This window comes from Anolis sagrei, chromosome 5, assembly GCF_037176765.1.
Source record: "Anolis sagrei isolate rAnoSag1 chromosome 5, rAnoSag1.mat, whole genome shotgun sequence".
NCBI lineage: Eukaryota > Metazoa > Chordata > Lepidosauria > Squamata > Dactyloidae > Anolis > Anolis sagrei.
The window spans coordinates 18,327,035-18,353,533 of NC_090025.1; the positions used below are offsets into that span (position 1 = coordinate 18,327,035).

At 40.9% G+C, this 26,499-nt stretch overlaps 1 protein-coding gene across 5 annotated transcripts in view; it reads right to left on the minus strand.

The window, feature by feature from the left end:
* WDFY3 (WD repeat and FYVE domain containing 3) overlaps nucleotides 1-26,499 on the minus strand; it is a 166,132-nt gene that overhangs the window by 72,159 nt on the left and 67,474 nt on the right. For all 5 annotated transcript variants that reach the window (XM_060779296.2, XM_060779293.2, XM_060779294.2 and 2 more), the window contains 13 exons: nucleotides 24,765-24,942; nucleotides 20,746-20,960; nucleotides 19,752-19,864; nucleotides 17,932-18,163; nucleotides 16,198-16,298; nucleotides 15,671-15,889; nucleotides 13,760-13,941; nucleotides 11,159-11,390; nucleotides 10,240-10,400; nucleotides 9,278-9,389; nucleotides 8,441-8,631; nucleotides 6,110-6,262; nucleotides 3,679-3,752 (listed from right to left, as the gene is read on the minus strand). In XM_060779296.2, the coding sequence (XP_060635279.2) occupies nucleotides 3,679-3,752; nucleotides 6,110-6,262; nucleotides 8,441-8,631; nucleotides 9,278-9,389; nucleotides 10,240-10,400; nucleotides 11,159-11,390; nucleotides 13,760-13,941; nucleotides 15,671-15,889; nucleotides 16,198-16,298; nucleotides 17,932-18,163; nucleotides 19,752-19,864; nucleotides 20,746-20,960; nucleotides 24,765-24,942 (2,163 nt within the window). The remainder of the gene's footprint in view (nucleotides 1-3,678; nucleotides 3,753-6,109; nucleotides 6,263-8,440; nucleotides 8,632-9,277; nucleotides 9,390-10,239; nucleotides 10,401-11,158; nucleotides 11,391-13,759; nucleotides 13,942-15,670; nucleotides 15,890-16,197; nucleotides 16,299-17,931; nucleotides 18,164-19,751; nucleotides 19,865-20,745; nucleotides 20,961-24,764; nucleotides 24,943-26,499) is intronic.

Consider the following 26,499-nt stretch of genomic DNA (forward strand, 5'->3'; position numbering starts at 1 on the left):
GTGGAGATACCAGAATGAAGAACTTGAAATGAAAAAGCCTGACCCATGTCTTGCTGGATAACAGAGGGAGGATGGTTGGTAATGACAATACCTGAAATTTGCAATATGCAATATATGCATAAAATCCTGTAAGGTCCAAACCTGGCCAAAGCCCACTGCCTTTATTGGAAACCAAAAAACAGCTGGGGAAAAGGAAAAAGAAGGAAACATAGAAAGATGTAAAGAAGCTACTGCTCCTTTTGAAACAAAGTAATTACCTCCTGCTAGAACACAGGAGGAGGAGTGGCCCGTAGAGTCCCTACTGGGGACAGTTTGAAAAATTCAATTGCATAAACATGCTCTGTAATCTCCAACACCCATGAGTGAGAAGAGATCTAATGCCATGCATCTAAAAATGATGAGGTGGAGCTCCAAAAACTGGAGCTGAAGGGTTGGAGGCTATGAAAGAAGAGAAAATGCATGCGAAAAAACTATTGGCCCTGATCTTCTTCTTCCCTTTAGTTTGTTGTCACCCCTGGATAATTAAGCTGAGGGGCTGGCCACCACAATCTAGGCTAGATTGTGGTAAAAAGCCAAACTTAGAAGCAGGCTATGTTCTGCCATGGGCAGTTATCCTGCCATTGCTCTGCCTTCTTTGGAGAGGGTAGAGGATCTACACATGCTGGTGGATGGCTGCTGCAACAGCAGCAAACACCTTTAGTACTGTATCGGTGCTGTGCTTAGCTGTAGCGTTGTGATGAGAAGCTAAGGTGAGATACTACTGACAGAAAGCCCTTGGGAGCTGTTGATGTTGTAGGGGAAGAAGATCCAAAGAAGGTGCTGAGCTATGCCACAAGAGCACCTGATAGGCTGCCATACAAGCATGGTAATGAATCATGCAAGTGAGTAGGCTAGCAGTGGGGTGGATCTTCTTATCACAGTGGATTAAACAACTCTGACCACAATAAAGTTCAGTTTAGTAGGCTTAACTAACCACTCTGCTGAAGAGGTGCGTATGCAGTAAAGTGCATTTACAAACTTAGAAATTCCAGACACAGATACAGGAGTTGCCCTTTGTTTTTCTCCAAGCTTAAGCGAACATGGAAGTGCTGGGAGAACTGGGAGAACTGTACTTGGAGCTTGTTTCTGCTGTTGCTCAACTGAGAAAAGCAGATCCTCTAAGCAATCAAGGAGGAAAAATTAGGTAACACATCCCCTAAGGAAGCTGGGATGGAAAAGTCCTCCTCAAGAGTAGGAGAAATCTGCTACTCATAGGAGTCAGAATCTACATCAGACTCATTGACTGGTTGCAGCTGAAGGAAGCACCAGAATGAGCTTAGGAAAAAGTTTTAATAAACTCCTGAAAACCAAAAGAAGGGACTACAAATCCTTGAAAAGGAGAGGAGGGTGCAGTTTGCCTATGCAAAAGAGTAGCAACCTACCTGTTGAGGCATGGGCCAAGTGGAGATGGGGCCCAAAAGACACAGTACTTACAGTCTGAGCCGTCACTGAAGCTCCCAGGCAGCATGACGCAGAGGGAGGATAGTAGCCCGAAGGCCCCTCCAAGGAGTTATATTCCATGGGCTTAGACCCAAAGCCTTGGCAGCCATCACTCACACAGGTGGCGTGGCTACCTTGAGCCTCCCCTCCCCTGAGGGGGGCAAAAGCATGGCAGGAATTGTTGCAACCCGAAGGCCCCTCCAAGGCGTTATATGCCATGGGCGTGGAGGTAAAGCCTTGGCTAGCCATCACTCACACAGGTGGCGTGGCTGCCTTGAGCCTCCCCTCCCCTGAGGGGGGCAAAAGCATGGCAGGGATCGTTGCAACACAAAGGCCCCTCCAAGGCGTTATATGCCATGGGCGTGGAGGTAAAGCCTTGGCTAGCCATCACTCACATAGGTGGCGTGGCTGCCTTGAGCCTCCCCTCCCCTGAGGGGGGCAAAAGCATGGCAGGAATTGTTGCAACACAAAGGCCCCTCCAAGGCGTTATATGCCATGGGCGTGGAGGCAAAGCCTTGGCTAGCCATCACTCACACAGGTGGCGTGGCTGCCTTGAGCCTCCCCTCCCCTGAGGGGGGCAAAAGCATGGCAGGGATCGTTGCAGCGTCCACTGCCTGCTGGGGTAAATGGGGCAGAGAAAGCACGGGCAGTGAGAGCAAGCTGTCCTTAAAAAAACAGAGACAGCTGAGAGGCGTGGCTGCAACCCAAAACAAAGTTATTGGCACAAAGCCACAGTGGCAGTTTGTTGCCACAAGCTCTACCAGTTCCTGGGTCTGGAAGGGGTGGTAGGCTGGTAAAAATCTTCTTCCCTCCTGCTTTCTGAGCGAGGGGAACAGAAGAAAAAGAAGGTAAGTTACTGCCCATTGCCAAAGGCAAAAAAGCCTGCGCCTCAGAGGACACGGCATTTTTTTGTTTTTTAGAGGGAGGGAGTGGGTTTGTCTAATAGGATAAACAAAGGTCCCAGAACAAAAGTTGGAATTGCTGTCTGTTAGAGTAGTCAAACTGGAGTCCTTGAGTCAAACCAATAGTTGTTTTAGGAGAGAACACCGAGTTGTTGCTGCTTTCGCGGACAAAAGGAATTAAGGCTCCAAGCCCCACTGCCTGGCTTTATTAGGAGTAGATGGGCGGGGCTGGAGTCCCTAATTAGGAAAAGCTTTCAAGAAAGATCCGAGTCAGCTGCGTGGACGCAGGGAAATACCACAGGTGTGGATTTCACAGTACCACGCAGAAGAAAAAACAGTTCACACCATTTGGTGTTTGTACAGCTATAAAAACCACAATCATAATAAGTTACAATTAGTCATTTCCGAATGCCTGCTTCCACATCCATGTTTTTAATTATTTCCTGAAGGTAGCTAGAGAGGGGGCCTGTCTGATTTCTTTGGGAAGGGCATTCCAGAACTGGGGGGCCACCACTGAGAAGGCCCTTTCCCACTTTCCCACCACCTGTGCTTGTAAGGGTGGTGGGACTGTGAGAAGGGCCTCCCCGGAGGTTCATAGGGGGAGACGCGGTCACGCAAATAGGCTGGACCCAAACCGTAGAATTGGGCCTGGAAACACACAGGCAACCAGCGGAACATCTTTAACGAGGGAGTGGCATGCTCCCTGTAGTTAGCTCATGTTAGAAATCTGGATGCTGCTTTTTGCACTAATTGAACCACTGTGGCCAGATCAGACTTTTCGAGGCATGAGTGCAGTTGGCACACAAGTTTTAATTGTGCGAAAGCCCTCCCGGCCGCAAATGATGCTTGAGCTTCAAGTGCCAGCACTGAGTCCAGGAGGACTCCCAAGCTGTGGACCTGAGTCTTCAGGGGGAGAGTAACACTGTTGAGCACAGGTAGCTATTCTATACCCCAATTGGCCCCGCAACTGACCAAGAGGACCTCTGTCTTCTATGGATTAAGTTTCAGTTTGTTAGCCCTCATCCAGCCCATCACAGCTGCCAGCACTGGTTAAGGAGATTCCCACTGATTTGTATATAGTCCCTTATACTATACTTATACATGGTTACAATCATATTATCTAATAATAATTTGACTTTTGAAATGAAATTATATCTTTTTATCATTAATCCCCTCCACTGCAATTTCTTTTTCTAGAAGACATCCCATGAAGGATGCTTACAAATTCACAAAATGATATAGTTTATGAAACCATCTTCCAAGTTCATTCATAACACAAACTACGCTGTCGATTTACCTGGATTCAGTAAGAAGTTCAATGAAATGTTCAAATAATGAAAGATGAAGTTCGTAAGGTGCATGAAGCCATACCTAAAATACAAAATATACAAATAATTTATGACTGTTATATGCTGTTCAGTTTAGCCAAGTGACTGCATATGATCACAATGAAAGACAGTTGTTTCTGTATGAGTATTCCCTTCCCATTTTCCACAGCCTAATTTGTGATATCACAATATTTTAACAACTGCTCTTTTCTTTCCATACTAGATCAGTTGTCAGATCATTAATCCAACCGTGACATCTCCAGAGAATTAACATTAAAGAACATGCAAAGGAATATTATACCTGGAAAGTAGTTAAAGATGATAAGACATAATGTTTTCATTATTCATTTATGTAAGAAATTGGTGTGACAATCTGTGGGCGTGAGGGAAATTACCATCTGATGTCAAAAGAATATAGACATTGAATAATCCCATCAAATGGGAGCCCCCGGTGTCGCAGTGGGTTAAATCCCTGTGCCGGCAGGACTGAAGACCAACAGGTCGCAGGTTCGAATCCGGGGAGAGCGCGGATGAGCTCCCACTATCAGCTCCAGCTCCTCATGCGGGGACATGAAAGAAGCCTCCCACAAGGATGATAAAACATCAAATCATCTGGGCCTGCCCTGGGCAACATCCTTTCAGACGGCCAATTCTCTTACACCAGAAGCAACTTGCAGTTTCTCAAGTTGCTCCTGACACGACAAAAAAAAATCCCATAAAATTGATTAGCTCTCAGAAAACCATAAACACCTATAATATGTGGCTTTTGTAGCTAGGCTGAACTATGAGAAAAATGTTCATTATTACAACAGAAAAAGGAAAGAAGTTATTTAATTTGTTTAAAAATTGCTAGCAGCAATACAGTAACAGGAGCAAGCACACCCTCTCATATTTGCAGTATTAGGGAGACACATTTGAGATTGTCTGAGTTAAATCCCAGGCTATTTTATGTGTGTGAAATCCACTTTGGCACCTCACCTTCCTGGTGGAGTACTCCAACAACTTCCTAAGATTTTGATGGTACATTTAGGATGACCTGATCTACAATGCAGGGATTTGAAAAGTGACGTTTGGGAGTCCTTAACAGGGCATCCTACTTCTTTCTAGAGGTTTTCAAACTGTTAAATGTACAAGTCTGCTTCAACATAAACATGGGAAATATGAAATGGGGGGGGGGGGGGGAGAAAACCATCTGGCAGCACTTTCTCCCATTATTTCTACATTTTTACTTCATTTTTACTGTATTCTGAAAATCCTCAAATATTCAAAACCTTTTCATTCTTTAAAGTGCTCCTTAAAAGTATTTTCCTCCTAAATCTCCAAAGTATAACCTACTTCCCTGGGATCGGCAGCATTGCTGAGCACCAGTCTCTTGTCATCCATCCTGCAAGGAGTCCCTGGTGGCACAACGGGTTAAAGCCTTGTGCCGGCATGACTGCTGACCAAAAGGTTGGTGGTTCAAATCTGGGGTGCAGGGTGAGCTCCTGTCTGTCAACTCCAGTTTCTCAGGCAGGGACATGAGAGAAGCCTCCCATAGGATGGCAAAACATCTGGGCATCCCCTGGGCAATGTCCTTGCAGACAGCCAATTCTCTCACACCAGAACTGACTTGCAGTTTCTCAAATCACTCCTGACATGAAAAAAAAAACCAAAACATCCTGCACCTTTTCTTTCCATTGAATACCAGAGGTCTTTATATGAATCCAGATATTTCTGTAGGTAAGTTTGGGACAGCTGAAATCCAATGCTAAACATAAGCTAAAACTCCTTTTTTAGTGGAGTGGGGAAAGGTAAAAGCTATTGCCTCATTCATTGAGTGGACTGGAGAAGACAACAGGAAAAGACTAGGAACAGGGAGAAGGCTGGGTCAGGAAAAAACAGCCTGTGAGAGTCACACATGACCCCTGGAGCACACTTTGCTCATGTCCATTTTAATTTATGTTTCCCTTATGCTTCACTAGAAACCAAATCCGACAACAAATCTTTTGTGCAAAGCTTTCCACACTGTACTTTCCTATTAGAATAGCTACAAAGCATTATCTGGCAGGAAAGTTGCTATTTTGTATTTATTTATTTGTTTATTTACTTACTATATTTATATACTTTCCCTCTCAGCCCGCAGGCGACTCGGGACAGTTTACAGTTGGTAAGGAGGATCAGTCCAAGCCTCACCTTCTGCATGAATCAAAGTGGTGTTGTGTGTTTTAGTAGCTTACATTACAATCAGTCAACATGATTGGTGATTTAATTTCTCTCTGCATGGCAACTGCAAAATGTATTGCCCAGCACATGAAGCGCATGAAAAGTCCTTAAAAGCAATGTGTTTTTTCAAGGAGCACAGTTGCCCTGGCTTTGTTAATGAGCCTAATAATTGCCAGCATTCATAGATGCCCCAAGTACCTCAAAGTCACAAAGCAGGTCCTGGAAGGCAGTAGAATTTGGAATAATTGATGTTTCATGCCCGCTGTCAACAGTCCCCACCAAGGAAAAGGTCAGGTGGAGAATGTGGCTGTTCAGAAGAGAGCGCTTCTTCTTCAAAAGCATTGCCAATAACTGAAACAAAAGACAGCAAGACAGAGACAATGAGTTCCAAGGGTTTTTTCTCCCTTTTATAGTTCTCATGGCATTTTACAGACAAAAGAAATATCAACCACTGGATATTCAAGGGTTTTTAAAAAAAGTTATCCCATTGGGCAGCGTTATTCACACAGACGTGTTTTCTTAAATTCAAAGATCAAGTACACTCCTTTTTAGTGAACAAAGAATGACAATGGAAGAGTGGAAAAAGATGAAATTGGCATTAGCCCTAGAATAGCTAGAACTGAAGAGAGTATTCTTGGATTTCTGCTAACTACTAGTTCCACATGTAATTTAGACTTGTTGAAAGAATTTATTCAAACTGCAGTGGTTGAGAAGAAAAGCAATAGTGAGAGGCTTTTATAATTTAAACTTTGACTGTTCGAACAGATATAATAGGGAGTCCAGGAAAGTGCAGGCAGCTGCACTTTAAAATATACATTCTCGATAATTCTGAATTCATTACTTTGAGGTTTCAAAATGTTTACTGAATGTTTCATTATTAGAAGAAAATGCTTTCTAAAACTGATGCTCATGCCCCATGAATTATTATCTATTCCAAAATGACAGCATCTAGTTGCTTATGGAAATTAAACCAGATGTAGTCAGAGCAGCTCATAGAGTGGCCTCAGAGCAATGATGCAATGATGTAGATCTCTGCACTATCCTATATTTATAAGCCAAAGTGCAAATGGGCCATGAACACAAAATGGCATTTCCCCTGTCATATGGTACACATTAAGGGTCATTGCAGTGAACAGGGTCTCAGGTTTGGTTAAAACAGAGTCTTTGTTCACATGAAGAATGCTAGGGAAAGCCCATTCAATTTGTCCAAACTAATCAGTGTGTTTTTAAGTAGCAGCCAAAGAAATCAAATACCACTGTCGAAGGCTTTCATGGCCGAAATCACTGGGTTGCTGTGAGTTTTACGGGCCATGTTCCAGAAGCATTCTCTCCTAATGCTTTGCCCACATCTATGGCAGGCATCCTCAGATGTTGTGAGGTTTGTTGGAAACTAGATAAGTGGGTTTTATATATCTGTGAAATGTCCAGGGTGGAAAAAAGAACTCTTCTCTGTTTGAGGCAAGTGTGAATGTTGCAATTGGCCACCTTGATTAGCATTTAATGGCCTAATAGTTTCAAAGCCCGGCTGCTTCCTGCCTGGGGGAATTTTTGTTGGGAGATGATTAGCTGGCCCTGAGTGTTTCTTGTCTGAAATTCTGTATTTCTGTGTTGTGTCCATATTATTTGAGAAGTTAGCCATAGCAAAACATGTAATGAACCAACCTTGACACAGCATACTATTTGAGAACACAAAAATGCTGGATCGTTCTAACAACTACCATGTCAGATTACACAGAGAAGCATTTGGACAATTTCAACAGAAAGGAAGAAACCATGAAAATGAACACAATCTGGCTACCAGTATTAAAAAATTATAAAATCAGCACAGTATAGAAAGAACAACACTCAAAAACAGGGAAATTCCAGACAAGATATAATAAGGGCCAATTAATCACCTCCCAACAAAGGATCCCCCCATGCAGAAAGAAGCCAAGCCTTGAATTGCAAGGCCATTTAATGCCAATCAAGACGATCTATTGCAGCATTCCCACTTGCCTCAAGTAGACAAGAGTTCTTTCTCCCACCCTGGACATTCCACAGATATATAAACCCCGCTTGCTTTCTTTCCAACAAATCTCATAATCTCTGAAGGTGCCTTCCATAGATGTGGGCGAAACATCAGGAGAGAATGCTTCTAGAACATGGCCATACAGCCCGAAAAACTCACTGCAACCCAAATCAAATGCCCTTCAACAAACACAGATGGCCCAATGCCCTTGATTAGCCTAACAATAGAAGCTTCTCTTCATTTACTTCTCTTCAGGCTCCTGTGTGTTCTTCCTTTGATTTGACAGCTGATAAAGAGACTCTGCTGAGCTAGCAGATGTCACAGATTTGACATGCTGACCACAGTACTTTACTTTCACCATAAAGCTGTCCTTCTTGAAGCTATTACAGGACAGGCACACTGCGGAAGCATGCAACTGATTTTAAGGTGAGATGCAAGACATTTCTTTTGTTGAATGCCTGCTCGTGCTAAATCATACACATGTTCAATCCATATGAGCAAGTGTTTAACTTCCCACGTACCTGGTAACCTTTGATTCTTTCCATTTCTTTGCTAGCCAGTGGGTTGCTCTTTACCACACACACAAGGGCCTTCACAGCAGCATAAAGCCCCTCTACATCTGATGCCATGGCTACCAGGCCAAGAATAGCAGCTGCTCCACCAATATACTGCAATGTAGTGGCAACGGGCTTAGGAACAAAAGTTCTTACTCCTGAGCGTAAGGTGACAATAAAAGAAAATTAAAAATTTAATCAATGAGAGAAAGTACAATGCACAGTTGCTTTTTTAAAAAAAGACTACTTACTACTCCATTATAAACATATGAAGAGAAATTAACAATGCCCATATATATCATCAAGTACACACTGTTCAGAAACAAGAGGACCATAGGAACATTCCAAGGACAAAAGAATTTTCCATTTCTGTATAGACTAAGTCTTAGGAACAATGACAAAACCAGGAGCTGGCAAAAGTTGTTGAGAGGTATATACTTCTTAGACTAGGAGCAACAATAAGCATGGCAGCAAGCATTCAGACCGCATAGAGTCGCCTGTCTGGGCTGAAATATGCGGTACAGAAATAAAGCAAATAAATAAAAATAAATATATGTCAAATGATGCGAGACTGCTTCCAATCCTGTGCAGTTATACTTTTTTATCTTGTAAAGGAGGATATCACCACAATGAAAACCCAAAAGGCATTAATCAAATAGGAGAGAATTTGGAATAATTTAGAAACACTTAAGGAGTCTCCATCACATGAAAGAAAGAGAATCATACACATTAACACACCAGGAGCATAGTGAAATTGTACAAACACTGAAACTAAGCATATCGAAGAGCTGTATGTTATCTCACCCAAATAGCCTATCAGCGCTGCACCAATTGTACGTGCAGGTCCATTCAGATGCCCTCCTGAATTGTGGAGCAGCTTCACTGGAGTGGCATTCTCATGAGATGAAACAACCAACTAATTAAAATAAAGAAAATTGATAATGTTTTATGCATTTCAGCAAAATGACAGAACAATGATCAATTCTAACAGGTCAGGCTTTATGAACAATTAACTCACAAATTAAGGTGTAAGGATGTTAATACACACAATTTAATTCTGCTCAGATTACTGATCTGGTGTTTGTTGATACTTCTAGGTTGTTCAATTCAAGTTTAGTTAAACCTATAGTCCCAAATTATCTTTAAAAGTAGGCTACAAATAACATTTACAAAGGAAAAACCTAGTCCCAAATTCTATTAAAATCAATTTTGTGTTAGTATTTCTAAATTTGGAAGTAAAACTGTTAATTCAACTGTTGCGCTTTCAGTTTGTGTAGCAAAGGGAAATTGAAATCTCTCTCTCTCTCGCTGTATGTATACACATATATGGGTGGACTTCAGCTAGAATCTATAGTACCTTTGAACTAAGTAGGAATGTTTACAATATTTCAGGCTATATAGTTATTTCTCACATTTGCAATGATAGGCTCGATAGAAGGGGATGGAATTCATGATTGAACAAACCCATACATATCTAGCTAGACAAGGATCTTTGTCTTGCTGTACAGGTTACAAGGACACACTTAGGAACTAAAAAGTAAAAATACGTAAATATTTAATTATTCAGCCCCAATCTAGTCCTGGCATACAGACAGACAGACAAGGGCTCTGGTTTTATAATGAATCCAACATAACCAGTGGTCACTTCTGTGTATGTAATACTGGATAAGGCGTGAATGTAAGGGTTTCTGCGATGCCCACAGCTACATGTTACACTATCTGTTAAATCACGCAACCAGTCAAGTGCAAAAAGTGACCAAACCTACCTGCTTGGCTATCGCTTTACTGTCCAATTTGTTATAAACTTTTCTAATCCTTGCCACTGTCAGTGAGGAAACAGATAGTGCATAGAGACCAAAAGACACTTTCTCCTCTGGTAGCAATGAGATTGGAGATGGGCTGATACCTTCTGGTTTGGAATCTTTACCTTTAAAATAAGAAAATGCAACTCATTGTGATAGTGAACTGGTGCAATGTGACAGATATGAAGACCCAAGAAGTGTTAAGGTAAAATACAGATAAGAAGACCCAAGAAATGTTCAGGTAAAATACTACAATAACCATGAAATTAAAGAAAGCCTTCACCTCTTCTTTTGCTGCATTGCCAACTGGAATAAAATATAAATGGGAAGCCGGCATGGTTAGTTTATATTTTGCTTCAGAAGCAACCTGAACATTAGAAGATAAGTGCATAAATATATGTCAACTGTAAGACAATATCCCAATGTCAACACTTAGAGAGCATTCTAAATCTTAAGATAAGGCAGGAAAGAAGGCATCCAAATTTAAGAAGTGGAGAGGAGCTCTCAAAAAGTATACCAACTGAAGGCAATATATTTTGCCTTAAAGTCTTCCAAAGGGATATCCCAAACGAAAATGTCTTGTCTTCCACATCACCTCGAAGCAGTTAGCATTGCAACATCTTACTTATCTGTTCAGATATACTGAAAAGTCATTTATACTCAATGAGCAAAGATTTTAAGTACAGAAGAGGAGCCTAACTTGTCTTATGCACACATGCAGGTTCCTCTCTTGTTTTTTCATTTATAGGGGACACTCCTTCTCAAAATACTGTTGAACATTTGGATAAATATCAGTATTCTTTTTAGGTTTAGAAAGTAATCTGTCACACTCTGAAACTTCCCTACACGTACACACATGCACACTACAATTAGTTTTACTTACATGGCATGTATACTGCTTGGAAGCTTCCCACATAGTTTGGTCCCAGTTCATAAACCGTGCTAACGCTTGATGGAGGCAAGACATCTTCTAAGAAATGAGTTGGCCCCAAACGCCAAATGAGCGAGGAGAGCTGGCGCTGGGCAGGTGGTGTGCCGATATAGGCATAAACTGTACTGACTACTGGTGGGTTAGCACAACTTGAACCACCAGGACTACTGTGAATATAGTGAAGCTGCAAATAAACACCAGTGCTGATCAGAAAGATACATGATTTAGTACACAAACTGTCAATTCACCTCATGCATATTTTACAGAATATTTATTTACACTACGCTGGTTAATGACATCACATGAATATCTGTCCCAAAGCATAATTCCACCTATTAAATCTGCCCTCCACATGTGCTGATGTTAAGCACAGGGCCACTGGTGACATGATAAATAACTTCATGTCACTAGTGCAAAACTGGATTTCTAAATCTAGATGGTTCACTGTCCTTAAGATTGAAAGAGACAGTTTATTCTCTCTACTAACATGACTATTCTACAAACTGCACAGAGCTAGTCAAGTGGAAGAGATCCCCTGAGGAGAACAAAAGGTAACCTAAGTTTTCAAAAAGATAGAAAGTTACTATCAGGCACCTCATGTTCACCTGGATATAAAGTTCTGTCAGTAACAATAACAAACACAGCTTGACTTCCATATGAAGTCTCCATGGAGCATATGTATCAGTTGTGAAGTGAGTTCATAAAAGTCTATGTTATTTTCTGGTTCCATTTATTCTAGGTTATAGGTATACATACAATACTTTGAGCAGCAAGTTCACAGAGAAATTCTATCCATTTGCATTTTAAATTTCCACCCTAATTTTTTTGTCCTGTGTTTCTGATTTGGTTTATATATTTTTTATAATTCTCTCTCTCTCTCTCTCTCTCTCTCTCTGCACCTAAAATATGTGTATAAAGTATTTTGAGATAGCATATAGCTGGGAGTAAAAAGGTAAAGGTTTCTCCTGACATTAAGTCTAATTGTGTCCAACTTTGGGGGGTGCTCCTCATCTCCATTTCTAAGCTGAAGAGCCAGTGTTGTCCATAGACACCTCCAAGGTCATGCGATTCCATGACTGCATAGAGCGCCATTACCTTCCCGCCAAAGCGATACCTACAGTATTGATCTACTCACATTTGTATGTTTTCGAACTGCTAGGTTGCCAGAAGTTGGGGCTAATAGCAGGAGCTCACCCTGCTCCCCGGATTCGAACCACCAACCTTTTGGTCAGCAAGTTCAGCAGCTCAGTGGTTTAACCCCGCTGTGCCACCAGGGGGTTAAAGGTTGCTTTTTTAAAACTCCAAGTTAGAGCAGGGATGAGTAAGATGTGACTTAAATATGTTGTTCACCTGCAGCTCCTATCATCTTTCCCCATTGAAACACAGGCTACAACTGATGGGAACTATAGTCTAATAATATTGGGAGTGTTACAGACCATGACTTAGGTACTTCCAAGTAATAAAAGAATCTCTGAACTTTTATAACAACAGTTCCTCTGTGGTCACACCCCAAACAACTTTTGAAATGCAATAAGAAGTTTCAAAATCAGTTGATCCTTTTCTACTGCCTATGCTGTCTAGGATGGATGGGAGTTGGAAGGCAATATATGACCCATTCCTCAATGGGAACACATGGCAATTATTTATTTATTTATTTGCTTTATTTCTATACCGCATTTTTCAGCCCAAACAGGCGACTCAATGCGGTTTTATTTTAGATATGGGCAACAAAGATGACAGCACAACCTCACTTCATAGTTAGGACCCAAAAATCTGACTATGCTATCTGACTATCTGACTACCGTTTTATCCAAAATTAGAGTTGACCTCTTTTATATTGCTCTTATCCTTAACGCTGCTACACACCCTATGTACTTTACTCATTGGTCTATCCTCCAAACTGTTGTGCACCAGACCGCCTAGCCATATCGAGGCTTGAATTATGTTATTGCTGTTGGTTTTGATGCTTGTTTTATATTTTGTATAATGTTGTTTAATATTGTTTTACATTGTTGTTATGCACTCTAATGTGCTATGTTTTAACTCTGTTACTGGGCTTGGCCCCATGTAAGCTGCCCCTAGTCCCTTCGGGGAGATGGAAGTGGGGTATAAAAATAAAGTTGTTGTTATTATTATTCAAATGATAACATGAGTTCAGAATCAATTTATGTCAATCAGTGAATCCCCACCATAGATACAGAATTACACATACAGACATACAATTCATATTCTACTGCAACTATAATAGCACTTTGGAGAGAGTTCGTAGTACTTCATATATAGTATAAGTAAGGATTAGAATGCCACAAACTCTACACAAACTCAGAACTGGAATCAGACAATGCCTCACCAGACCGCCTTTCAGCTGAAGCCCTTTGCTGATCCCTCCAGTCTCCCCATCTTCTATCCAGACCCATAACTCCCCAGGACTCAGCCAGATCCCCACTGTGCCAACCAGAGAACCCCACAAACGTGTCACTACTTGTGGTTCATAGTTCGTAGTACTTCATATATAGTATAAGTAAGGATTAGAATGCCACAAACTCTACTTACTTTTACAGTATTAATAAGTTGCCCATCAATGTAGAGTGCAGCAGTGCTGTTTTTCAGCATGCCCTTGCTCATCACCAGAACCATATGATGCCACTGGCCTTCTACTATATGATCGCCACAACGAAAACGAGCACAGCAAGGGAGGATCTCATAGCAGGAAGATTCTTCACCAAAGTCATCAACTGAAAGCAAAATAACATTTTTAACATATGTTTCTGTTGCCAAGTTAATAAATAATTCAGTGATACATTGCAGGGAAAAACTTGCATCACTTACAGTTTAAATCCAGAATAGAAAGATATGCAGCATGACAATGTAGTCTAACCTCAAAATTACAAATAAAGCTACAAGTCACAAATAGACAAATGGAGTAAAAAAATAGATCACACTACATGTATGTTTAGCACATGAAGATAGCAGAGCACTATTGACTGATTTTTAAAATCACTACCAACATCATGTTTGAGACTAATAGATCATCTCCATGCAAAAAAGAAAGAAAAGATATGTCAGATTTTATTTACTGTGCAATAATTCAGAATCATAAGAAACTTTTAAAAAGTAATATTAGATATCTCCTTGTTCCACTCCTGTGTGGAACACACTGTGATGTCTAAATTAGAAAATTGTAATTTCAGGGCTCTTTGCAGATCAGGATTGGAATTTTAGAGTGCTGGATTACAGAAAGATCCTAAATTACAGTTCAATGTGATCTATCAATCAATGAAACAAATAGTGGTTTTTTGGAACAGGGTCATTACATTTCTTTATTTATTTACTTCATTTCAATCCCGCTCTTCTCAACCTGTGAGGGACTCAGAGCGGCATACATCATACATCTAGGCAAAACTCAATGTCTCATTATACGTAAACAAATAAAACAATATAAAATCATTAAAAGCAATAGACATATAAATATACATTAAAACCCCTTTAAAATATTAAAACATAATAAACCCCCACACAACAACACATTGCACCAATTCCTTAATCATAATTTGGCTGCTTAATTTCTAATTGTGACATGATAACATGTTAAAATGTATTCCGTCACTTGCCAAAGGCCTGTTTCAACAGCCAGGTTTTAACTTGCTTCCTGAATACCAGGAAGCAGGAAACCAATCTAATCTCACTAGGGAGTTCCACAGCTGAGGGGCCACTACCGAGAAGGCCATACCAATTGCTCCTGCGACGGTGGTGGGACCGAGAGCAGGACCTCCCCAAAAGATCTTAGCACTCTAACTGGTTCTTAAAGAGAGATACTGTACATTCAAATAGGTAAGCTGGACTGGAACCATTTATGGTTTTATAGGTTAAAGCCAGCACTATGAATTGTGCTCGGTAGCAGATTGGCAGCCAGTGGAGCTGACGCAACAGGGGGGTTGTATGCTCCCTGTACGCTGCTCCAGTAAGCTACCTGGCTGCTACCATTGGACTACTTGAAGGCAACCCCACATTGAAGTAGTATATTCAAGATGTAACTAGAGCATGGATCACCGTGGCCAAGTCTGGCTTCCCAAGGTACAGGCACAGATGGCGCACAAGTTTCAATTCTGTAAAAGCTCCCCTGGACACCACCAACATCTGGGGTTCCAGGCTCTGCAATGAGTCCAGGACAACTATGCCTTCAGAGGGAGTGCAACCCCATCCAGCACAGGCTGTAACCCTATACCGTTCAGCCTCGTGACTGACCAGGAGTACCTCTGTCTTGTCTGGATTCAATTTCAATTTGTTTGCCCTCATCCAGACCATCACAGCTGTCAAGCACCAGTTCACGACCTGAACAGCCTCCTTAGCAGAAGGTGGAAAGGAATAATAGAGTAGGTTGTCATCTGCGTTACATCTCAACTAAGCCTGACAAAAGCTTAGAAAACATGTTGAACAATAAAAAGAATATAGCAGTTTTCTTACCATAGTTTTGAAGAAGCTCTTCTTTAGTTGAAACAATCAATGACCGGTCTTTTACAGAAAGAACGATAGCTAGGCATATATAATGCTGCTCAGAGCTGTTTGCTCGTCTCACAACAGTAAGGAGCCTCACTGGATGATAACTTGGGGCTGTACTAAAATGTTCAACACAAAACCAGCTTGAATAACTCAGACCAGATGGTGGTGGGAAAAGCCTTTCTCCTATGAGAAAAAAAAAGTAAATTATAGACCTAAAGAGAAACACATGAAGTAATAACAAACATTCTTTCTGAAGTTTCTTTCACAATCCTGAATTCAGCTTTTCTGGATTCAGCTGTTCACATAGAAGCATTACAAACTGCTGGGGGAGAAACAAATAAGGCTTACTGATGTGATATGTATAAAGTACTGTACATTCCTAGCATGTGGAATTTGTTCACATTTATTTATAGACATTAAAAGGAAATCTCTGCTTCCATAAGCCAGGAAAAGGCTCACAACCACCTCATACCATATCTACATGGACTTACCAGTTCCAATTCCACTGACTACAGTGCCATCAATAAGACCTGTTGTAACTACATTGTTGGTAGGTGCATTGTGCGGTGCCAAACTTGGTAAGAATAAACAGCTGTTAAAGAGATAGGAACAACAGAGTAAAGATTTTACCAACACAGAATTAATTAATCCAGTTATGTGTGATTGGATTAGACAAGATATGAAATTCATAACAGGAAAATAAATCAGAGATCCATCATGTTTTAACACAACCTATATGCTGGGTTGCTGTGAGTTTTTTTGGGTTGTATGGCCATGTTCCAGAAGCATTCCCTCCTGATGTTTCACCCACATCTATGGCAGACATCCTCAGAGGTTGCGAGGTCTGTGAGACACTTGGCAAGTGAGGTTTATGTATCTGTGGGATGCCCAGGGTGGGAGAAAGAACTCCTGTCTGCTTGAGGCAAGTATGAATGTTGCAATTGGCTACCTTGTTTAGCATTTTATGGCCTTGCAGCTTCAAAGTCCTGCTGCTTCCTGCCTAGGGAATCCTTTGTTGGGATGTATTAGCTGGCCCTGATTGATTCTTGTCTGGAATTACTCTATTTTTGAGTTGCTCTTTATTTACTGTCCTGACTTTAGAGGTTTTTAATACTGGTAGCCAGATTTTGTTTATTTTCATGGTTTCCTCCTTTCTGTTGAAATTGCCCACATGCTTGTGGATTTCAGTGGTTTCTCTGTGTAGTCTGACATGGTGGATTGTTCCCAAATAATATGCTGTGTCCAGGTTGGTTCATCAAGTGCTCTGCTATGGTTAACTTCACAGGTTGAATTAGTCTGCAGCCCGGAAAACTCACAGCAACCCAGTGATTCCAGCCATGAAAGCCTTCAACAACAACCTATATGCTGTTATATATGGTACCCAGGATGTTTAGACTACCCTGCATAGTTACAATTTCTCTTTCAAACATTCGTCAAATAACACACTCCTATGTATGAACTGGGAACCAATAAGGTCAATGCATATTGATAGTAATGAGTCTTGGGTTTGAGAAAAATTAAGGCAAGAAAAAAGAATGGAAGGGACAATGCAAATTTCACAGAATGCACTTTCCCTCTTAACAACTGAGCTAGCAATACACCTTAGGAACATGGTTCTTTTTATTATTTCTGAATTATAATACATTTTAAGGAGATAAATCCTCACGTAGGTATTTCAGTAAGAGAACTGCAGATTATCATAATGCCATATTATACCATCAACTTCTGCAAATTAAACCTCTTTACAGATCAGAACATTACAACATCTAAGTAACTTGGATAAGGCGGCTAAGAAAGCTAAGGACATATTCAATCAAACCAAATCAAAGAAGTCGAGATTATCCCATGATCACTGAACTAGCTTTCTAAAGCTATTCGGTAAAAAACATATCTCCAAGTCAGATTCAGCACTCTGTAACCAAATCTACTACACTTGCAATACTTCAAAGCTATTCAAATGGGATTTAGGGCTAGCCGAATCCTAGTGCTACTTCTTTTACTAGAAAAACTACTTTTATGCACACATTATTTGCAACCGATTCTAAAACATATTCATCCTAATGGCATGCTTTTCTATTGAATTCATTAGCTGAAGAACACACATTGTATAAATGGCACCCTTTGATAGCACAACCCATGGTTTTAGAATTCAAACAGTTGCAAAATCAGAACATCGTTTTGAAGCAAGGAGAGGACAAAAGATACAAGCCTTAACAAAATCTTACCCAAAACCTTCAAGTGATGTGTCAAATTCAATAAATGCCGGAGTAACAGATGATCCATGAAGTCTAATATCATGCGGGGTTGTCATGGAAACTAAACACTTCACCCTTGTCAGGGGTACGGTGCTTCCTTCTGCCGGTTTTAAAAGGCTCTTACTTATCCTGTAGTGGTTGTCTTCATGTAAGCTGAACACACAATCAGTACCCAGGCCTTCCATTGATGTAATCATGCTATCTATAGCAGAAGTGGAGAATCAGAAATACATATACATACATATATACATATATGTGTGTGTGTCCATATGTGTGCGTGTGTAGGTGAGACTCTAGATCTGACATGGGCAAACTTCAGCCCTCCAGGTGTTTTGGACTTCAACTCCCACAATTCCTAACAGTCTATCTGCTGGAGGGCCACAAAGTTTGCCCTTGGCTGCTCTAGATCATACTGGCAACAAATACAAAAAGACCAAGAAACAAAGGACAATGTGTTTTCTGTTACCACATTCAATTCAGTCTTCACTCTTGGTATTTTACATGGTAAATATTACCAACAAAGGACTACGCCTGGTTGAGAATAAGGCTGAATCCACATTTAAAATAATGGCTTACGAATCATTTGTTAGAACAATAAGGCTCCTTTATACTAATACTTATACTAATACTGTATTATTTACTCATGATTTTGATGCCTGGGTTAAACGAAGGAACAAATGTGTACAAATGTGTACAAATGATGGTGACTACTTTAAATTGTAGTTTTGTGCAGAAGATAGTTCAGGCTATGATCTGTAGCAACTTCTCCTGTTATATATCTATTCATAATGTTTTTATGACACAGGAGGCAAAACTTTTTGACCCACCCTGGTAGAATCATAGAATATCGGAGTTGGAAGAAATAACATGGGCCATCTAGTCCAACCCCCTGCCATACATTCTCTCCCTCTGATAAGGTTATACATCCAAATCTCCTTCCCCCTGACAATTTATCATAATTTCTCCCTATCATATGGTATTTCAGAGCACTCTATTAATTGATGACATGATCTAGGTTTCCTTTATGTTTACAATGTGGTGTGTTCTTGTTTCTTGGTTCAGTTGCTTCTGACTTTTCATGACCCCATGAACCAGCCCACGCCAGAGCTCCCTGTTGGCCGTCACCACCCCAAGCTCCTTCAAGGTCAAGCCAGTCACTTCAAGGATGCCATCTATCCATCTTGCCCTTGGGTCATCCCCTCTTTCTTTTTCCTTCCATTTTCCCCAGCATAATTTCTTCTCTAAGCTTTCCTGTCTTCTCATTATGTGGCCAAAATACTTCATCTTTGCCTCTAATATCCTTCCCTCTAGTGAGCAGAATTTATTTTGCTTTATTTCCAGAAGTATGGACTGGTTGGATCTTCTCGTGGTCCAAGGCACTCTCAAAACTTTCCTCCAACACCACAATTCAAAAGCATCTATCTTCCTTCGCTCTAAATGGACCAGTACAACCAGAATGTGATGTGCAGGGCTTTAATTTTGGTTCAGATCTGGTATCCTGAGACCCTTAGTGAGCTACAACTATCCTAAGAATTACTGCCAATGCTGAGGAAAATCCCCACCCAAGTGAGGTTTGAAAGTTTGGGAATGGGAGTCCAATTTTCTATTCCAACTGCTTAACCGTGATTAAGCAAAGCAATAACTAGCATTAGGCTTCTTTAAAAAGGCACATATACTCCAATAAAATCTCACTTGCCCTTTTTCTGAAACATCATTAAAGTAGGACTAGGCATCACTCTGTGAACTGCTTTCAAGTACTTCATATATATTTCAGATGGCTGTACACTTACTTCTCATCTCTGGCTCATAACTGAGTGAGCTTGGCTTGTGCACACGGTATCGTTTCAACAGTTTTTTATCCCAGGCTCCACAATTCAATGGATTCCCCAAACGTAAAAACTCCCTAGCACAAAATGGAAAAGTAAGAGGCAAGACATCATGTTTAATTTAGTGTTAATGATTAGTATGAGGGTGGCCACTTGAACATTATGCATATTTAAAATATAAATGATCAGTTTTCAGGATTCCCAAGCTTTGTTCTTCATTTTATTTATTTTTACTTACTAGTTTGTTTTCTTTCATAGATGAATAAGTAGTGCAAAAAGAAGTGCCACTAAATTCAATGAGCTGTGCACATGTAAGTGTGCCCAAAGTTGCAGCTCAAATCTAGAACATTTATTTATTATATTTATTTTTAAACCTTATATTTAGTCATAGACAACACTGATATTTTTAAGATTTTAAAAACAACAATAAAAATATGGGCCATATAATGTGTGGAATTCTAGAGGGGGGAAAGTCAGTTTTAAGGGACAAAAACAGTCCTTTTGGAAGGAGCCAATCACAAAATATATCTTTCTAAAGTCAACAGTGTCAAGCACAATGCCATGTTTGATCTGGTCCAAACTAATTTACAGTAACACAATTAATAGACAAAAGTTAGGGTCTGTGATGGTTAATTATTTACTCAATTCTAAATGTTTACAATGCTTTACAATGTTGAGTTAATTTTCAAACCTAATGCTCCAGGTTCTGCTTTATAATATGGAAATTATTCTCAAGGAGGAGGAAAAAGCAGTCTTGATAGCTGATACATTTATCTTCAGTGTGTTATGAACTGTCCTATTACGCAGTATTGAGATAAGCAGAGAATGTGTGAGATTCTTGCTCAAATGCATTTCTCTTTATAGGGAATCTCAAAACTTCAAGCTCCAAGTCAGTACAGTAAAATATATTGTTAGCCATGTTGCAAATGATAAGGATCTGAATTAAAGCAACATTTACCTAAGCACCATTGGTTCCAATGCCTGAGAGGCCAGTCTTTCAAACATCCTTTGGAGTGGAGGGTGTAAGGAGTGGTCCTCATCAGCAAGAGCAGCACTGCATCGCTGCAAAAGCCGTGCATGGAGTCCAGCTTCACACATGACTTGCTGATTCCTTTCTGAATGCACTAGGGATTGCAAGATGTTGGCCACTGCAAGCTGAAGATCAAGTGCATGCTACAAAATGGAACACACACACATAAATAAAGGACAAACAGAACTGTAAGATAATTGTGGCTAAAGTTTAACCTACATTGTTAAGTCAAAAATACCACCAGACAATTACAACCGCTGTTGAACACCTATTGAAAGCTTCCAGACTCTGATTCATACATTCAATTAACTCTTATCCAGAATTTAGTACAGAATATTTAGGACAATATAAATTGTGATATTATCGGTCAACTACTGCAATCCTGACAGCATATAGCTAATACTGTGTTCTGTATTGCATATGTTTAAACAAAGTAACCATCATGTGCTAAAACAAATAAATTATTACTGTTCAATTTTTAAATATTTTAAATTAATTTTACTGTTAACTGGTCAGAGAACCGACCTGACACGAGGTGGGATATAAATAGCTTAACTAAAATTAAATCTGCAAATCTTATTAATAATCAAATATTAACAATTGCAAGTTTGTATTGCCTCATAATTACCGTAAAAATCGGCATATTAGACGACTTTCTAAGCCAAGAAAGTCATCTTAAAAGTGGGGGGGTCGTCTTGTGTGCCGGCTATAAGTTCCACCACTTGAGGATGCCGAGAGAGAGGGACAGGAGCAGCCATGAGAGGCCAAAGGGAGCCTGCTGGTCTCGCAGCTCAGCTGGCCACCACTCCCGGCAGACCTGCCGATCCTCCTCCTCCCCCTCGCCATCCCCAAGCAGCGCAGCCGCTGCCGCTCCTCCTCCTCCCCGTTGTCCTCCTCCTGAAGGAAAAAGGGGCAGAAGAGCTGCCCCCAAGCCTCCCATTCCTGGCCTCTTTCTCCCTCTCCTCTCCTTCCTCAAACAGTGCTACTCAAGGAGAGTCCAAACACCGAGAAAGTCCTGCTGGAGAAACTTCTTCTTTCTCCCTCCCCTCTTTGGGGTTTCTTTCCTGTCTCTGTGCTCAGCTCCCTCTGAAAGAACAGCCGCTCTTCAGTTTTAAAAGTTTTAAATAGCCTGCAGAGGGAGGAAGAAAAGGGTCTCTTTCCCCCGTTTTGTTTTGTTTCGTTTCTGCAGCCAAGAACGAGGCAGCCTTAAAGGGGAAGTCCCAGTGCAAGGGCCATCTACTCTTAAAGGGGAATCCCCCCCCCCCCAAAAAACTGCCACAGATTCAGTGCCATGGAATCACAGGAGTTGTAGTTTTACAAGGTCCTTAGCCTTCCCTGTTTAAGAGAGCCAGTACCATACCAAACTACAAGTCCCAGTTTTCTATCAGATTGTTTTGAATTTCCACTCTCACAATTCCTAACAGCTACTGGCTGGGTTGCTGTGAGTTTTCCAGACTGTATAGCCATGTTCCAGAAGTGTTCTCTCCTGATGTTTTGCCCAGATCTATGCCAGGCATCCTTGGAGGTTGTGAGGTCTGTTGGAAACATGGCAAGTGGGGTTTATATATCTGTGGAAACTCCAGGGTGGGAGAAAGAACTCTTGTCTGCTTGAGGCAAGTGGGAATGTTGCCATTGGCTACCTTGATTAGCATTGAATGGCCTTGCAGCTTCAAAACCTGGCTGCTTCCTGCCTGGGGGAATCCTTTGTTGGGAGGTGTTAGTTGGTCCTGATTTTTATTGTCTGGATTTCCCCTGCTTTTGAGTGTTGTTTTTTATTTACTGTCCTGATTTTAGAGGAGTTTTTTAAAATACTGGTAGCCAGATTGTGTTCATTTTCATGGCTTCCTCCTTTCTGTTGAAATTGTCCACATGCTTCTTGTGGATTGCAATGGCTTCTCTGTGGAGTCTGACATGGTGGTTGTGAGAGTGGTCCAGCACTTCTGTGTTCTCAAATACTGACTGTTAGGAATTGTGGGAGTTGAAGTCCAAAACACCTGGAGGGCTACAGTTTGCCCATGCCTGATTTAGATCTATCTCAAAAAGGGTATATTCATCAAACCCTTTGGGCATGACCTTGGAAATATCTGGCGGCTGCAGTGCAAAATGTTCTCACGTGTTGGGTTTTGGAAGCTGCACAAGATGGCTTTATGACAACTTCTGTCCCCTCAGCTTACCACTAGCTGCTGCATTTCCCTCCCCTGGCTTATACTCGAGTCAATAAATTTTCCCAGTTTTTGGTCGTAAAATTAAGTGCCTCAGCTTATATTCGGGTCAGCTTATACTCGAGTATATATGGCAACTAGAACTGGATGGCCACCTGTTGGGGAGGCTTGCATTGTGTCTTCCTGCCTGGCAGGAGTAAGTGGGTTGGAATGGATGGCCATTGGAGTCCCAACTCTAGCGTTCTGTTGTTGTTATTGTTAAGCAGAGTTTTATGGCCACCTGTTAGGAAGGCTTGCATTGTGTCTTCCTGCCTGGCAGGAATGGGGTTGGACTGAATGGTCATTGAGGTCCCTTCTATTATTATTGTTATTGCTATTATTGTTGTTATTGCTATTATTAAGTAGAACAGGATGGCTATCTGTCGGGAGGGCTTGGACATGTGTTCCTGTCTGGCAGAATTAGGGTTAGACTGGATGGCCATTGGAGTCCCTTCCAATTCTAGATTTCCATTATTGTTGTTGTTGTTGGGGAAAGGACATTGGACCCGGCCTTGGTCTCACTCTAGGTAAGGTAAGGTAAAAATTTATAGAACTTTATTACGCTCCATGGATCCACAACTGTTAAATAAATAATAAACATACAGGAGTTTACAGGTGAGGTAAAGGTTTTCTCCTGACGTTAAGTCCAGTCGTGTCCGGCTCTGGGGGTTGGCGCTCATCTCCATTTCTAAGCCGAAGAGCTGGATACGGCTTTGATAGTCTTGGATTTGAAATCAAATCTGATGTTTTTATTTTTTATTTTTATTTGTTGTGCGATGGAAGAGGGGTGGTCTTATACGGCGAGTATATACCAAACTCTATATTTTAACTGGAAAAGTTGGGGGTCGTCTTATACGCCCAGTCGTCTTATATGCCGGAATATACGGTAGATGCTGACTCTTCTAATATGACTAATAATAAAATAATAATAATCAACTTTATTTGTATCCCGCCTCTATCTCCCAAAATGGGACTCGGGATGGCTAACAAGGCACTGCAACTGCAGTACTATAAACATCAACAGTACGTGAGTATAAAACAATAACACATAAAAGTTATAAACAACCACTATCAACACGTAAAATAAAATAAAATACACAATTAGAAATACTTTCCATCAATGGTTATAACTAGCTGTCACCAATGTACAACTAAAGTGCCAAAGTGTCAACCTAATATAGGCCCATTTCAGCCAACTTGAGCTAAAAGGCCTGCTTTAAAATCCATGTTTTTAGACTAGAATGGAAAGATGCAAGGACAGGGGCTAATCAAATCTCTTTTGGGAGGGTATTCCAGAGCCGCGGAGCCACTACAGAGAAGGCGCTCTCTCTCGTTCCCATCAACTGCACTTGGAAGATAGGTTGGACCCAAAGCATATAGGGCTTTGTAGAAAATAACCTGCACTTTGAATTGAGGCTCAAAAATTGTCAGAAGCCAATTTTAATAAAATATTAAATCGCAAGTTTTAAAAAACAGACTCCAATTCTGAAATACACTTACTTTCTGTATTATAATGATTAGTATTAAATTAGCTGCTTTAGCAATGTATAATATCCAGTAAGGTAACTATTTCTTTTTTTAAACAAGTAATGTTCAGAAAATACCTGTTAAAGAAAACCCAATTTCTTCTATTTGAAAAGTGATTTGAAAAATGGTGCTATGATCTAAAAAACTGACCAAAAGTCCTAGTATTTTCCTTTGAATTTAATCCCACACTTAAGGAAAGTTAGTTTAAGCGGTTCTCACTTCAGGCTGTGAATTTGAGCCAACAGAGACAACAAGGTCCAACATGCAAAGCATGGCTCCGGGATGGATGATGACAGCATCCGAATTTTGGAGAGGAACAGATCCTTTGTGCATCTTCAAATCAGCAGAATTTTTGGAAGGAAATACTGGTGGAGTTGAAGTAGAATGATATGCATGCCTAAAGAGAAGAAATGAGAATAAGGTACTCTCTCACACAAGTTTTACCAGAAAATACAGGTCCACACAAGATGAAACATTTGTTTTGAGTAACTGACAGGCCTATTTTTCTGCCACATATATATCCCCAACATAACTGTGTCCTAAAAATATTACCGCTGTTATTTCCAAATGATATCAACCTCCACCATCACCTGCTTTGTGAATCTAAAAACTTGGGAGACAGACACATCTAGAAAGAAAACAATTGTCATTATGACAGGGTTTTCGAACTGCTAGGTTGGCAGAAGCTGCGCCTAACAGCAGGAACTCACTCCGCTCTCCGATTCGAACCGCCAATCTTTCGGTCAGCAAGTTCAGCAGCACAGTGGTTTAACCCGCTGTTGTTTACAAAGGTTCCTATGCACTGCTGTAAACTCTGTGAGTGCATTTTTAAGATATGTGTATCTAATACAGATTGAGTACCCCTTATCTAAAATGCTTAGGATGAGAAGTATTTTGGAAAATTTGCAAATGTTACTTTTCTGAATTATTAGAATCATAGAGTTGGAAGAGACCTCATGGGCCATCCAGTCCAACCCCCTGCCAAGAAGCAGGAATATTGCATTCAAAGCCCTCCTGACCAATGGCCATCCAGCCTCTGTTTAAAAGCTTCCAAAGAAGGAGCCTCCACCACACTCCGGGACAGAGAGTTCCACCGCTGAACGGTTCTCACAGTCAGGAAGTTCTTCTTCATGTTCAGATGGAATCTCCTTACTTGTAGTTTGAAGCCATTGTTCCGCGTCCTAGTCTCCAGGGAAGCAGAAAACAAGCTTGCTCCCTCCTCCCTGTGACTTCCTCTCACATATTTATACATGGCTATCATATCTCCTCTCAGCCTTCTCTTTTTCAGGCTAAACATGCCCAGCTCTTTAAGTCGCTCCTCATATGGCTTGTTCTTCAGACCCTAGATCATTTTAGTCGCCCTTCTCTGGACACATTCCAGCTTGTCAATATCTCTCTTCAAATGTGGTGCCCAGAATTGGACACAATATTCCAGGTGTGGTCTAACAGAGGGGTAGCATTACTTCCCTAGATCTAGACACTATGCTCCTATTGATGCAGGCCATAATCCCATTGGCTTTTTTTTTTTTTTTTTGCCACCACATCACATTGTTGGCTCATGTTTAACTTGTTGTCCATGAGGACTCCAAGATCTTTTTCACACATACTGCTCTCGAGCCAGGCGTCTCCCATTCTGTATCTTTGCATTTCATTTTTTCTGCCTAAGTGGAGTATCTTGCATTTGTCCCTGTTGAACTTCCCTTGTGTCTCTTTGCTTACTTAATGGAGTTAAGGTATTCCAGCTGTTCTTACACAAATTATTAAAAATGTGCAGGAATTATGCAACCCTGCAAATGTTGTTGGGCCACCACTGTGTATGCTCATTAGGACTTCTAGGAGTTGTAGTCCAAGAATACCTGGGGGATCGCATGATCCCTGTAACAACACAATTCACTCAAAAATCAAAAGCAGAAATACGTCTTCCTTTATTTTGCACCAACATGCTGTATCGTAT